General features: G+C 43.7%; 1 protein-coding gene across 1 annotated transcript in view; it reads right to left on the minus strand.

The window, feature by feature from the left end:
* Positions 1-14,189, minus strand: part of KCNH8 (potassium voltage-gated channel subfamily H member 8) — a 311,959-nt gene that overhangs the window by 190,577 nt on the left and 107,193 nt on the right. The window contains exon 3 of the mRNA XM_006120171.4: positions 10,138-10,269. Within this exon, the coding sequence (XP_006120233.2) occupies positions 10,138-10,269 (132 nt within the window). The remainder of the gene's footprint in view (positions 1-10,137; positions 10,270-14,189) is intronic.

The raw sequence follows: 14,189 nt of genomic DNA on the forward strand, positions 1-14,189 counted from the left end.
CCTCATATCTTCTGCCATGAAGACTGATGTGAAGAACTCATTTAACTTCTCTAGGGGGCTATGCAGCCTTAACCACCCACCCACCCACCCACAATTACCAGAGGTAATTACCCTCTGCTACTTTTAGTTCCTGGAGGAGATAGGATAATCCTCCCCCGCAGAGGAGAAGAAGTCAATCACACAAAAAACATTCATAAACTTAATACAATGGTCACAAGACACTGTGGAAGATCTGTCACAATGAACATTGCCCCTCTCACCAATACCTAATTTTCTCCACCAGAAAAAAACATACAGGTTTCAGATAAAGAAATGAATTGACAACTTGGACTCAAGTTTTACTTCTTTAGCTGAGTTATGCTCTCAAAAACAACTGTGACCTCCAGAGAAAGGGTATGTCTACACAGCAAAGTTATTTTGAAATAACAGACGTTATTTTGAAATAACTTTCCTAGCGTCTACATAAGCCATCCGCTATTTTGAAATCAATTCAAAATAGCGGAGGGCTTATTTTGAAATTGGTAAATCTCAATCCACGAGGAATAGCTCCTATTTCGAAATTGCTATTTCAAAATAGGCAGTGTGTAGACTTGGAATAGGGGCTATTTTGAAATAGAGGGCCTCCAGCCCTTCCCAGGATGCCCTGCTGGCCACTCTGGCCTCAACCAAGAAAACTCCTCTCCCTCTCCCCTCCCCAGAGACCTTAAAGGGGTAGAGTCTGGCCACAGTATCTGTGCCAGCTCCAGGCTTGGCAGTCCAGAGTCAGCATTTGCTGCCCCTGACTCAGTGGCCCCAGCATGAATCAAGCAGCCACTGGCAGCCAGCCCTCCACTGCTCCCAAGGACCAGTCACCCAGCTCCCAGGAGTCTGCCAGGGCCTGGAAAAGGCAGGCACTTTCCTGGTCCAGGGCAGAGATCATGGACCTCACTGAGGTTTGGGAGGATGCTCCCAACATCCATGATCTCCACACTAGATGGAGGAATTCAACTGTCTATGGCATAATAGCTGCGAGCATCGCCAGCAAAGGCCACATCCGCATCCAGGAGCAGGTGCAGATGAAAATAAAAGAGCTTCAGCAGGCATATACCAGGGCCACAGGAGGCAGCTTCCAACCAGGGACAGACCGAGAGATCTGCCCCTATTTTGACGCCCTGGACCGCATCCTGGGGGGCAGGACAGTCCATGCCCTCCAGGTGGTCATTGACTCTGGTGCAGAGGGCCCTGACCAGGGCATTGAGGAGGAGGAGGAGGAGGAGGAGGAGAGCCACGAGCTGCAGCAGACCAGATGTAGCATGCTGAGCATCCAGGACCACCGAGCCACCCCAGCTGACCTGTCGCCGGTGTCATCCAAAGCCGGGGAGGCAACAACTGGTGAGTGCCATCACTGTCCTCTTATGTGGGGGACGGGGATGGAAGCCATGGACTTCATGTGTGGGCCTTGCTGTCCATGGTTCACACAGCAACCTGTGCATGTTCGAGCGTGTGCCATGCCACCCCTGGGCATGTGGCCCCTGGCTGCCACAGAAGGGCCTTACCCTGTTAGCCACACGTGTGCGTAAAGTGGCATGACATTCTCCTGACTCCAGGGTGGGACACAGCAGGACGCCCTCCCTCCACAAGGCCACTCTACACAGAGGCAGAGGACATCTGCCCCTTCCCCCCACATCCACACTATATACAGAACAGGGGCATGGGTGCGGTCTTGGGGCAGCTCCTACTCCTGGGGATAGCAAGACATTCCAAACATGGCCTCTGTGCAAGCACATCAGCTCTGATGGTGCAGGGAATGGTCATCCTCACCTTGCAGAGGGGGGCTGGGCTTCACCCACTGTGTCCCCAGGGATAACTTACCACTTCTCTTGTTTCTCCACAGCCACACCAGTTTCATGTGCAGGGTGCATCACACTGCCCAGGACATGCTCCCACACCCAAGGACTCTGCAGGCCCACCCGTGCAGTGGAGGGGTACCAACAGCAGCACCTGAGGGCACTGCAAGCCCTGCACCGCACCCTCCAGCACTGCAGCTCTGGTGGAAGCAGCTTGCCCAGGGTCGTGCCATCTGCCAGCACCCGCAGACCCTGGTGCAGAGCGTGCTGCCTCCTGCTGCTCCAGCACCTGCTGCCTCCCCAGCTACCGCTCCTCCTCCCACTCCTTCTCCCCCTCTGGCTTCTCCCTCCACACCCTCCATTCCCTCCCTACCCCCTCCCCCGGGATGGAGAGGCCCCCGCACCCATGGTGCTGGGAGATAGTTGGCCCAGCGAGACCCCCAACCCTGAGCTTTCCCTCCCCTGTCTTCCCCTTGCTTCCCTCCTCCCAGGTTTCCCCCTCCCTCTCCCACCCTCTCTCCTCCCTTCTCCCACCTTCTTTCCTCAGTCTCACCAGAGTTTCACTCCTCCCACCCCTGCAAGTTTTGTTAAATACAGGGAGTTTGTGTTCATGAAAATATGCGTATTTTATTTTATATCAGGAAAGGGGGCTAGGGAGGGGTAAGTGGAAGGATATGAGGGAGGAATGAGGCACAAGCCCCCAGTGGGGCAGACCAGGGAGACTGTTAGTGCTCCTCAGTGTGCAAGTTCTCCTGCAGGGCCTCCTGGATACTGACAGCCCCCCCGATGGACCTCATGGATGGCAGCCAGGCTCACAGCAATGCATCCAAGAGAACCACCAGAGTATCCAGGGGCAGCTCTGGCTCCATTCTGCAGAGTGCTGTGGTGTCCTGAGTGAGGGCAAACAGAGCATGCAGAGAAAAAAATGCTTTGCTGTCCCTCATCAAGGTAGGCAAGCAAGCAGGGAAAGCTGAGAATCGGCTGTCGGGGGGGGGGGGGGGGGTTCATCCCTTTAAGCAAGTCCTCAGATAGCCTCAGGCAGCAGCCAAACAAAGTAACTCCTGACCTGATGCCCTGCTGGACCTGGTTCCGGCCTTAAAGGTGATTCAGCATCCACTCAGTGTGGATACACTATTTTGAAATAGCAAAATGCTATTTCTAAATGCATTTTGTGTTTAGACATGTTATTTCGAAATATCTTATTTCAAAATAACTATTTCTAAATTAGATATTTTGAAATAATGCTGTAGTGTAGATGTACCCAAAGTGGAATAGAGCCCTAAATTTTCCAACACTGAGGACCAGAATCTGATCTCAATAATTCCAGTTTAAATCTGCTTGCTTTCAATGGAGTTACTAAACATTTAAACAGATGTAAGCAAAAAATCAGAATTTAGCCCAGAGAATTTAGCCCACTTAGTACACAGTATTACCTCACAAAACTACTATTTCCCTTTCCTTCAGACAGGAAAGGCCTATTTTCTAAACTAAGAGATATTCTATTTCAGAAAGAAAAGACCACTGATTTTGTTACAGTATTCCAAATCTGACGGAGGGGGTGTTGAAAAGCTCTCTTTTGCAACTGTGCTTGATTATAGGTAATTTTAAATAGAAGGAGGATGGTGAGATTTCTCTGATACGTTACTGAGTTGGGGAAACCAATCTATTTATGTAAAGGCAAATTAACAGTGTAAATGGTTGAAGGTTGCATCATGCCTACTAACCATCAAAAGAGCTTGTTGATTAAAAGACAGAGGCAGCAAATGCATAGCAATCACTCTTAAAAGACAGTAGCAGATTGCCATAGCAGCTGTGGGATAGACTATTACTGTCCCTTAAATGCATTTTTTCTGACTTATGGTGCTATGCATATGTATATCTGTATCAGTGTCCTGCCATTGCCCGAGCTGGCAGCACTGACTGCAGTGGGAACTGTTATGAAGAATAATAGCAGAATCAAATCTTTAGTATAGAACGTGTTGTTAAGTATCCTCAAGAATTAAGGATCATGCAGCCATTAAAAAGTCAGTGGGCATTCATCATATGTATTTACAGCCACTTTCTGGTTTATATTTAGTTACTCTGACAGTATATAGGGGGTTGAATCAGGTCTGAGGAGTAAATATTACAAATTTCTTGCTATGTTATATATGCAGTTTCAAGTCTGTCATTCCAGTGGCTGCATTGGTTAGCTATTGCACAACATAGCTATGCTTGAATGATTTCTTACAGGCTTCATAGCAACAATAGATTTTTGGGAAAAGAAAATGAGAATACAGATTAATTCAGGAACAAATTTACATACATACAAACAGCTGTTTGATACAGAAGTAGATGAGTGGCCATTTCAAGGCTGGCATTGTGAGGTGCTCTTTTTTGGTCATGTTAAATTTGAATTGCTTGCAAGACAGTCAGAAACCCCATATGTTCGCTATGTGTTCTCTATACTACACTAGAACAATATAGACATGCCCCTTAAACTGAGGCTGAGCTTTGAGTATAGGTGAAGTAAAATTAGACAAGAATGGACACTTAATTTGGCAATCAACTAGTATAAAAATAGTATGAAGCTGTGTAAGCAGATGGGATCACCCAAATAAAGAGTTTAGAGCAAGAAGAGGAGAGACCAATAATGGGGTCCTATGGAAATAGGAGGAAAACATGGTGGAGGAGATGCCAAAGAAGTAGTCAGAGAAATAGGATACCAGGGGAGACCATCATCTTGAAAGCCCATGGAGGACAAGATTTCAAGAAGGAAGGCATGATAGACAACATTAAAATCAGCAGATAAGATAAGGCAGATACAGTTGGAGTAGATATCCTGATATGACCTTTAAGAGATCATTAAAAATCTTTGAGATGGTAGATGCACTGGTACGTTGAGGGATAGGGTGGAACAGATGACAGGAACTCAAAGCAATGGCTGCAAATGGCATGCCTGATAATTTAGAAATCAGAAAGTTTTGCTATGTTCTTTCTGATTATGTCTAATAAATAGCTAGTTGAAGGTTTTTTCTGAATAGGGCAGAGAGAAGACAGCAAAGATTGGAAGAAAACCCTATTAGTAAACACCTTTATGAAGAAAGGTGCAGGACAATGGGAGCTGCAGGGGGTGGTTCCTGAAAGCAAAAATGCAGTTGAATCCCTTGCCCTGAGCTCCCCTCCTTCATTCCCAGCCCCCTTCCCTAGACCCCTACCAGACCTTGCATCTCAACCTGCTGCCTAAGCCCTAAGCCTCACCCTCCACCTGAGTCCACACTAGGATGTGAATGGTTAACTGACTAACCAGCAAGCATCACTCTTAACGGGTGATGCTTACCGGTTACATTTAATCAGTGGGTGGTGGAGCAGCCCCCCGACTGTCACCAACAGAAGGATGCTCCAGCACTGTGGGAGCAGCCCCCAGCTGCAGCAAAGGAGCTGTTCCCACTCAGCTGCAGTGGGTGGGAGGGCTGCTCCAACCCAGCTGGGCTGGAGTGACTGCCCCTCATCCCCCATTTAATTGGTTAACTGGTTACACTTAGGCTACGTCTACACTGGTGGCTTCTTAAGCAAGCACAGCTGTTCTTGTGCAAAAACTTGCCGAGTGTCTACAGTGAACGCATGTTCTTGCGCAAGTAAATTTATAGTACAGCGTCGGAAAACAAGGCTTTTTTCTGGAATAATTATTCCTCTCCCTACGAGGAATTAGCCCTCTTGTGCAAGAGGGCAGGGTAGACAGGCAATATGAATTTCTTGCACCAGAAACCCCTATGGCTAAAATGGCCGTCAGAGCTTTCTTGAGCAAGAGTGTCCACACTGCCATAGACACTCTTGAGCAAAAGCACATGACAGTGTAGACGTGCTCTTGTGGAAGACGTTTTTCACAAGAACTCTTCCACAAAACAGTTCTTGCGCAAGAAGCTGCCAGTGTAGATGTAGCCTTAATATTTAACCGGTTAACTAATTAAACTGGATTTTACATCCCTAGCCCACAACCTGAACCCCCATCCTGAACACCACCTGCTGCCCTATCCCAGGGTCTATGGGCTTGTGATGGGGTTTACAAACCCCATTCTAAGGCCAAGACAGAGGAAAGGATGGAACAGTATTGAGCCAGGGGAGCCCTACCCCCCAGAACCATCCCTAGAGAGGTGTGGGACCTGGAGCAACACTTCCTCCTGCCCCACATGCAGGAGTCGGGGGGTGGCCCCCGACCCTTCTTATGTATGGTACTGTTCTGCTGCCATGCATGCTCCTGAGGAGAAAAATCAGTATAAAGGGAGCTCTAGCAGCAGCATGTGAAGAGGTGAAAGGGTGTTTGCAGAACACTACTCTGCAAAAGCAGGAGAAAAAATGTCTCCCTAAGGGACCTAGCTACCAGTTTTCCCTTGGCTCTTACAACCCCCCCCCCCCCCAAGAGTGGGGGGGAAGAACTGTGGCCAAAGGCTCAGGAAGGCCCCAGGTATCAGCCCTAGACTTTCGGGGCTTGGAAACAAAGACTATGCCTCAACCTGATATGCAAGGGTGGTAGGAAGAGGCCCAGGGGAAGGTGAGCAAGTGGCCTGGCTGAACATAGGCTGGTGCATGCCACTTCAACTTTTAAGAGAAAGGCCCCAGGTCCCATGACCTAGCCTAGAGTTATGATCCCTGGCCCTGAGGATGGTAGAGCTAGGGGTTGCTATCTGAGGCTAGTCCAGCTAAGATGTCACCCAGAGGGCTGGGACACTGTCAATTAACAGAATGGCTGGGGGTGGAGGCCCAGACCAAGAGGCCTGCAGATGATCCAAAGCACCCTGCCACTGAGCTTGCTTTAGTCCACATGGGGAGGGAGGGGAGGTGTTAAATTTTAGTCCACGCTTACTTGTTGCCTATTCACAGGCCTGTGTAGACCTTGCTAGTATGCACTGAATGCTCACCAGGGTGCCTTAATGTAGTCATTTCTACATTAATGCACACATGCGAATGTGTAGGGTGCAACTGTAGTGTCTACATAGGTCAGTTAGAGGGCAATACGTTTATGTGTTCCACAATTTTCACATATCTAGTGGAGACCAACTCACCATGCAGACAAGCCCTAAGTATACATTTAAAATTCGCAATAACATGCATGAGTTCTAAGCTGTTTTATATTTCATTATCTTTATTTACAGCTTAAGACTATTTATGGAAAACTAAGAAGCACTGTCTCCTTCCATTTCTGAGAGCTGAATATGAATCTACGCTGTTCGAGATTGAAAAACAATATTAGTCTTTTTTTCAAAAGAAGAACTGAAATAAATTATTCCCATTTCAAATGATAATTTAACCATTTCATGAGGCTTAGTAATTACTGTACTATGGAGATATGCATCTCTCGGAATGAGAATCATTAGTCTTCAGACCACACATCTTCAAATAATCTCTCCCCTGCAAGGCCCACACACATGCACCACATTTTAATAACCTTTATTTCCCTAAAGCTTTTGTAGATGGAAGATGTTTTAAGTTTCAGAGATAAATTAGATCCAGATATGAGATGGATTCTACTTTGAGGTGAAAAGGACTGGTTGAGAATGGATGTAGAGGTTATCTAATAAAAGGACTAGGTCCTACTTCAAAATCTTTTTCTTTCTTTCTTATTTTTTTTAAACATTCCTGGTGGAGAAATTCACAAATGATGTTCTTCACAAGAAGTATAGTACAGTAAAACTCCATTAGTCCGGCATCCAATGCTCCGGGACTCCTGATGGTCCGGCACCATCAGGAACCTGGAAGTGCTGGGGCAGCCGGACAGGCTTCTCCCATTCAGCTGCTGCTGAAACTGACCAGCAGCTGAATTGGGGAAGCCGGGAGCAGAACACCTGGGGTGCTGCTGGGTTGGTCTCGTAGCGCTGCCCCTAGGGGCTGCGGGACCAACCCGGCAGCACCCCAGCAGCTCTTGGGGACACCTGGGGCAGAGCAGCTGGAGTGCTGCCGGATTGGTCCTGCAGCGCCGTCCTTTGACGCTGCGGGACCAACCCGGCAGGACCCCAGCTGCTCTACCCCACGGGTCCCCGATTCAGCCGCTGCTGAAACAGATCAGCAGCTGATTCCAGGAAGCCCGGGGCAGAGCAGCTCTGCCCCGGGCTTCCTGGAATCAGCTGCTGATCTGTTTCAGCAGCAGCTGACTCGAGGACCCCTGGGGCAGAGCAGCTAGGGTGCTGCCAAGTTGGTCCCGCAGCGCTGAGGGGCGGCGCTATGGGACCAATCCGGCAGCACCCCAGCTGTTTTGCCCCAGGCGTCGGGATTCAGCTGCTGCTGAAACTGACCAGCAGCATCAGTTTCACCAGCAGGCTGAATCCGAACGCTGGGGCAGAGCAGCTGGGGTGCTGGGGGATTGGTCTCGTAGCACGCCCCTCAGCACTGCGGGACCAACCCAGCAGGACCCCAGCTGCTCTGCCCCAGGGGTCCCCGATTCAGCCGCTGCTGAAACAGATCAGCGGCTGATTCCAGGAAGCCCTGGGCAGAGCAGCTCTGCCCCGGGCTTCCTGGAATCAGCCGCTGATCTGTTTCAGCAGCGGCTGAATCGGGGACGGCTGGGGCAGAGCCGGACTATCGTAGGGGGGGGCTATGAGGGGCCTGGGGTGGCATCCCCTCCCACCCCACTCCAGACCCCTCATAGCCCCCCCCTTCTGATAGTCCAGCATATCTGATAATCCGGCACCCCCTGGGTCCTAAAGGTGCCGGATTATCGGAAGTTTACTGTATTTAAAAATACTTCCATTTTATAAGATTTGAGGAAAAATGATTCAAATGTAAACCTATTTGTCAAATTGTGAGGAAAAGTAGACGTCTCTACAATTTATAGTGATTTAATATGTATGTTCACAAGAAAAGGGTAACATTTTCTCTTTTCCAAATTATAAGATAAATATATTAACCTTATTAATGTAATGGCTTGCATGTAATTTTCATTTTGTTAGACTGTTCATATTTCCAGGAAGAGTAGGATCAGTTTTCAGTGAATGCCAAAATTCAAAAGTCCTGTAGAATAAGGAGGTGGGGCACAAGAGAGTTTAAGAAGGATGTCCATGTTGTTCTAGTGTAGTTCAGAGAACACATAGCCAATATATGGGGGTTTGAGAAAACACCCCCACTAAAAGTAACTCCAGCAGATAGGCACGTCCCACATGAATTCTAAAATATAACCCCACCATAACCATTAATTATATTTCTCAAGCTCTGCTGTTCTGGATTCCTGACACTCAGAGGAATGACAAAAGCCAGGATCCAAATTATATTCTCATTTACGCTGGAGTAACAATTTAAAACAATTATACAGAATACCAACCCCATCTTATCCATGGACAAACTTAAATGAGACGAGAATATGGCTGAGAGCCTTTTCTTCCAAAGTTATTATTTGGTGACTATTCTTGACAATTTAAATGTCATATTGCTACTGTCAAGGTTAAAGCAGGTGTGAATATTGTTTATTCCTTATTTGGTTATGTTAGAAATGCCATGGCATTTATTCAAGAAAAAATGTATATTTGTAGACATTTAAAGGCTCAGTCTCAAAATGAATTATGCCATTATTTTTAAACACAAATTAAAACAAAACCACAATTAGTCTAATAAGACAATGCTACATTTTCAGATCTAGATTCATCAACATACTCTGTTGCTTTGTGTGTGTCCTGACAACAGCAAACAAATCATTAACCCAATTATACTAAAAAGATGGTTTTATGAGTGATTTTCATCATTACCAAGGTGCAAAGACTTACCAGTGAAACTCTCTATTGAAATAAAAATCCTTAATAACTTCTCATTTAGATGAAAAAATTAGTTCGGAAGTGATACACCATTTCTTCCTAAGTTAGTGGGCCTTGACGAAAATCCATAATAAACTTTAGCTCTTGAGGAAAGAATGCTCTCTCCAATGTTTCACTGTTTTGAAATAAATATGAACATGTATTTTTTTCCATTTTGAAAAGTGAAGGTACTTTGTTTGCATAAAGATGAAACATTTGGAGTGATCTTCTAAGAACAGAGAAGTTCTGTTTCAAAATGCTTCTTAGAAACATTTTTGTTTCTGAATTTAATATTGAATTACAGACTATTTCCTTCAGGGCAATGCTTCAAAACTTACAGATTGTGGAGTAAAATATAACTAAAAACAATCAAAAGGGGAACACTGTATTTTCCATAGCATTAGTTCTTAGATTCTGGTTACATTTCTACCCCCAGAAATCCTACACAATGTACTCCTTTGGATTTTAAAGGAGACCCCTACATATAATGGTGGAAATCTCAAAATTCTGACATTTCAACAGTATTTATCAGTGTTTGTTGGAACTATACAGACCTTCTTTTTTGTCTTCTGGAGTAATCTTCACCTTTGTATCTGTTATATCTTTGAAAGAGGCCAGAAACAGTACTACGTCTCCTTTCTCATTCTTTATAGGAACAATGTCCAGTAGGCACCAAAATGAAGATCCTGTAAGGATACAGAATGAATTAAATTCCAACAGCTGTCTTTTGGTTTTAAAAATCCAAACCATTAAAGCTTCAACTAACGCAATTCTAACAAAAAATCTTATTTACAAGGTCAGTAGTCAGGAAATCACAGATGTTCAGCTCATGTAAATCTCTTTGCATCATCAGTTGAAGCTCAGTAATGCTGCTCTCTCTGGAAGCAAAGCATTACTTTAAATGCAAAATTTATCCACTGGGAAACATTAATAGAGTTTAATGAAGCTGCTTGCTTCTCTCAAACCACATTTTCCTTTGAACTCTTAACTGATGCTGGCACTTTTTATCTGCCACTATGTTAACTCTGATATCTCAAACTTCCATGTTTATATGCAATATCTTTATGTTATATTAATCATCAGGCTTGTCTCTCTCACCATTTCTTGGCAGGAGACCCAGTAGCTAGTGTATCACTTCACAATTTCAAATATATTTAAACCAATCATACATGTGACTTAAAATAGAAATTAAAGTTATTCAAATCTGGGCTGTTAAACTCAGGCAAGTGATAACTAACATCAAGACCTTGTATTTCATGCAAGATGAGTGTTATAATATTCACATTCTATCTGTGAAAATTAATGACAAAAAGACCTTTTCTGTTACATGTTAACTGCAAGAATAGCAGTTAGTAGCCTGGATAAGAAAAACTTTTTTTTTAAATGTAAAACTCAACTTGCCTACTTCGTGTCAAATTGTATCTTAATTATGTTGCATAAATGGAAAGGTTTTTAAGAAAACGACACCCTTTTTTTTGGAAAATATGACATTAGTCTGATGGGTTTAAGCACAGGGGTTATAATTCACTCAGACAATTCAGCTTAGGAGATCATTATTGCCATTGTGTTGGTGTTTCACTGCTGCATATTTCAAGTGCATTGTGAGTAAAGCTGAGGTCACACCAAAACCCTGGATCCAATCACCATGGCCCATCTAAGTCACAAAGTCAAAAACAATTACCTTCAGCCACTTCAAGCATACCAAGAGATCACCAGTGTTCACAGTCGGGGTGGGCACAGTTGTTGGATTATCTTTTTCATTGGAAATTTGTTCTCAGGATGTCTGACCTCAAGACTCCTATATCCTGTCCATCTCACTGCTCTTTTGGCAGCAATTTAAGGCCCAACGGCTTCTTCCAGTTCCAAGAAATAAAGCTAAACATGGTCACTGGGCCCCTAGCTATGGCTGAAAATGCAGCTGAGTTCAGAACAGATTGATTGGAAGAGGTAGCAGATGAGAGCTGCTTGCTTTTGGCTCTCAGTGGATGAGTGGTAATAACATTATAGACACCTGACATATAATTTAAAAAATACATTCATAGATTCTATCAAATAGATGTGGTAACTATCTGAAACGATAAATTTGATTCCGAGACTTAGGAAAGTTAATGTCCTACAAAAACGTTCTGTCCTTACAAAAGTATTTATAAACATACAAAAAGCACTGCAATATTTTACAATGTGAATCATTCATTTTAGTTCAAATAGCTGCATTACAATGGATTCAATAAGAGAGTAATAGTCACTAAGCTTGCTCAGCATTTTTATGGCAGGCTTGAATATTATTGTTTCATGCTTGTTTTAATGCAGTCACATTATCTCTTTAGCTATTTTTTCTTATTTTCCTTCCACTAGCTGAACAAAGCAAATGGAAACCTCTGAGGAAATAGATAGTATATGTATAGATGCATGTACTAATTCTCTCATTATGAGCTGATCTGGGATTAGAAATGGGCTCTTTAACAATAATGTGTATCAACAGTTTGAATTCTGCACCACCCTTTTGCTGTCTTTTCCTTTGCAGTCTTAAATAATGCAGTCTACTATGTATAGTCTGCACATAGAAAAGTCACATTACACGATGTTATATGCCTGTACTAGGATTTCTTACTTGTTAGATAAATAAAACTCGATGTTACTATTATTCTGTTGAGAGCGCTCTTTTTCAGGAGAGAAATTCCTGTTTCCTGTTTCACCTAGTGCATACAAAGGACATTATTATTGTCAACAAATCAATGTCTTCCAAGATGATTTCCTCTGCAGCTTTATTTTTATAGACTTTCTTTATTGCTACTTCTCTATCAGAAAGATTCCTTTCTTTCCCTTATAGTAAGATCTGAAGCTTCAAAATATTTTTTTAATACCCTTGAGGCAAAGAATAGCACATCAGAGGACACTAGGGAAGAAAAATCTCTGCCATCCAACTAGCCCAATAGTTGTTCATAGCCATAACTCAGCAACACAGAAGTGGTCATCTTCTCAACCACAGCTATTTCTACTCATCCTCCACCTGCTCTGTCAAAATAAGCACAAATTGGCTTCAGCTGTGCGCAAACTCATACTAACCTTTCTTCAAAAAACCCAAACAGCTTTAAAGTTTCAGAAAGCACTCTACCTTTATAATGGCAGAAACTTTCAAACATAAGTATTCCCACTTCTACAAAATGATGTGTTCTCTCCATCACTACTGAAATCTGCTTAAGTCTCAATTGTGGGACATACAATCATGTATTTTGTTGACAGCACCTGCACAGTATGAGCACTAAAAAGCACACCATACAAGTTAAATGCTCTTAATCTAGTCCTTGCATACACAAGGCTCAAAGTAAAACCAACAGTAGAATCTCAGGATCAGTCTCTGCTTTGCTTGTTCCAAAATTTTGGACAGAGAACCAGAGGGGACCACATGCGGCTATTTGGCCGTTTGAGTACGGCTAGTTGGCTAGAGTGCTTCAGAACTGGTTGGACACCACGGCTCTAGGGTATTATAATCATGTTTGAATATAGAGGTGGAACTCAGGATTCGTATACTGGCTATTTGTTCATAAACTGCAATCAGGGTTTTAAATATTTTGCATACAACAGGACCAAATTCCACAACAAGCATCTGCTAAATTAGGTAGCAATCCTAACTTATGTACATTAAATATTTACCATAGCCATCTGCTGTGCCAAAGAGAGGCAGGGCTATGCTTAGGCCAGGATCAACAATGCTTTAATTCAGTTCTGTTCACTGGAAAAGCAGAAGAGTTAAAGACAGCTGCAGGCAGATTTTAGCATGGCAAGGCAAACAAACCAAAATGGCGAGTTCCAGTCTGCAGCAAAATAGTAAATTCCATTTAAAAAATTCAGCTCTCTTGTACTCATACAAGATCCAGTCTATAATTGCATGACCATATGCTAAGTTCTATAGGAATCTTCCCTCATTCATGTATGGGATAGTGAATAAAGCAAAAGGATTGTAAAAACAGTAAGGAAGTTTTCCTGCGTTTAAAGCCTTAGACTTTTACCCAGGAGAGAAGAGCTCCATTCTTGGCCCCACCACCAGTTTTCAGTGTCATAAAGGATCACGTTAATATAATACATTTGTAGGAGGGGGGTGAATTAAGGTGGCACAAAAAAAATCTTAATTTCATCACTAACTAACTTTGGAGAGTTTTCTTTTATTTTAATACAATATGCAGTATGTTTAAGGCAGAACATAAAGTGTAGTTTTCATATACTTATAAATTACTTAGAGACCCTAGCATATGTAGAGCAGTATACATCCACATTTACGTTCTGCCTTTGTTTACTCACACTTTTCCTCTCTCTCCATTCACAGATTGAAAGGGATGTCTTCAATTACACTTCCGTAAGCTCCATGGAACAAAAACTGAAAAGCTAAGAAGTCCCTGCTACAGCCATGTGACTTTTTTCCCTTGTCCTTATGTGCACTATTTACTTTTACTCGGCTCAGCCTCTAATTTCCTTTCCCCCGTCTCCTACAACTGATTAGGAGGAGACTCCATTAAAAAGACAGTGACTTCTCATGAGTTTACCAAATTACACATCCAACTCCTTAGGAAAAGCACAACAAAATTATTCTTTTTGGGTCCAGTTCAAA

This window comes from Pelodiscus sinensis, chromosome 2 (assembly GCF_049634645.1).
Source record: "Pelodiscus sinensis isolate JC-2024 chromosome 2, ASM4963464v1, whole genome shotgun sequence".
Lineage (NCBI taxonomy): Eukaryota > Metazoa > Chordata > Testudines > Trionychidae > Pelodiscus > Pelodiscus sinensis.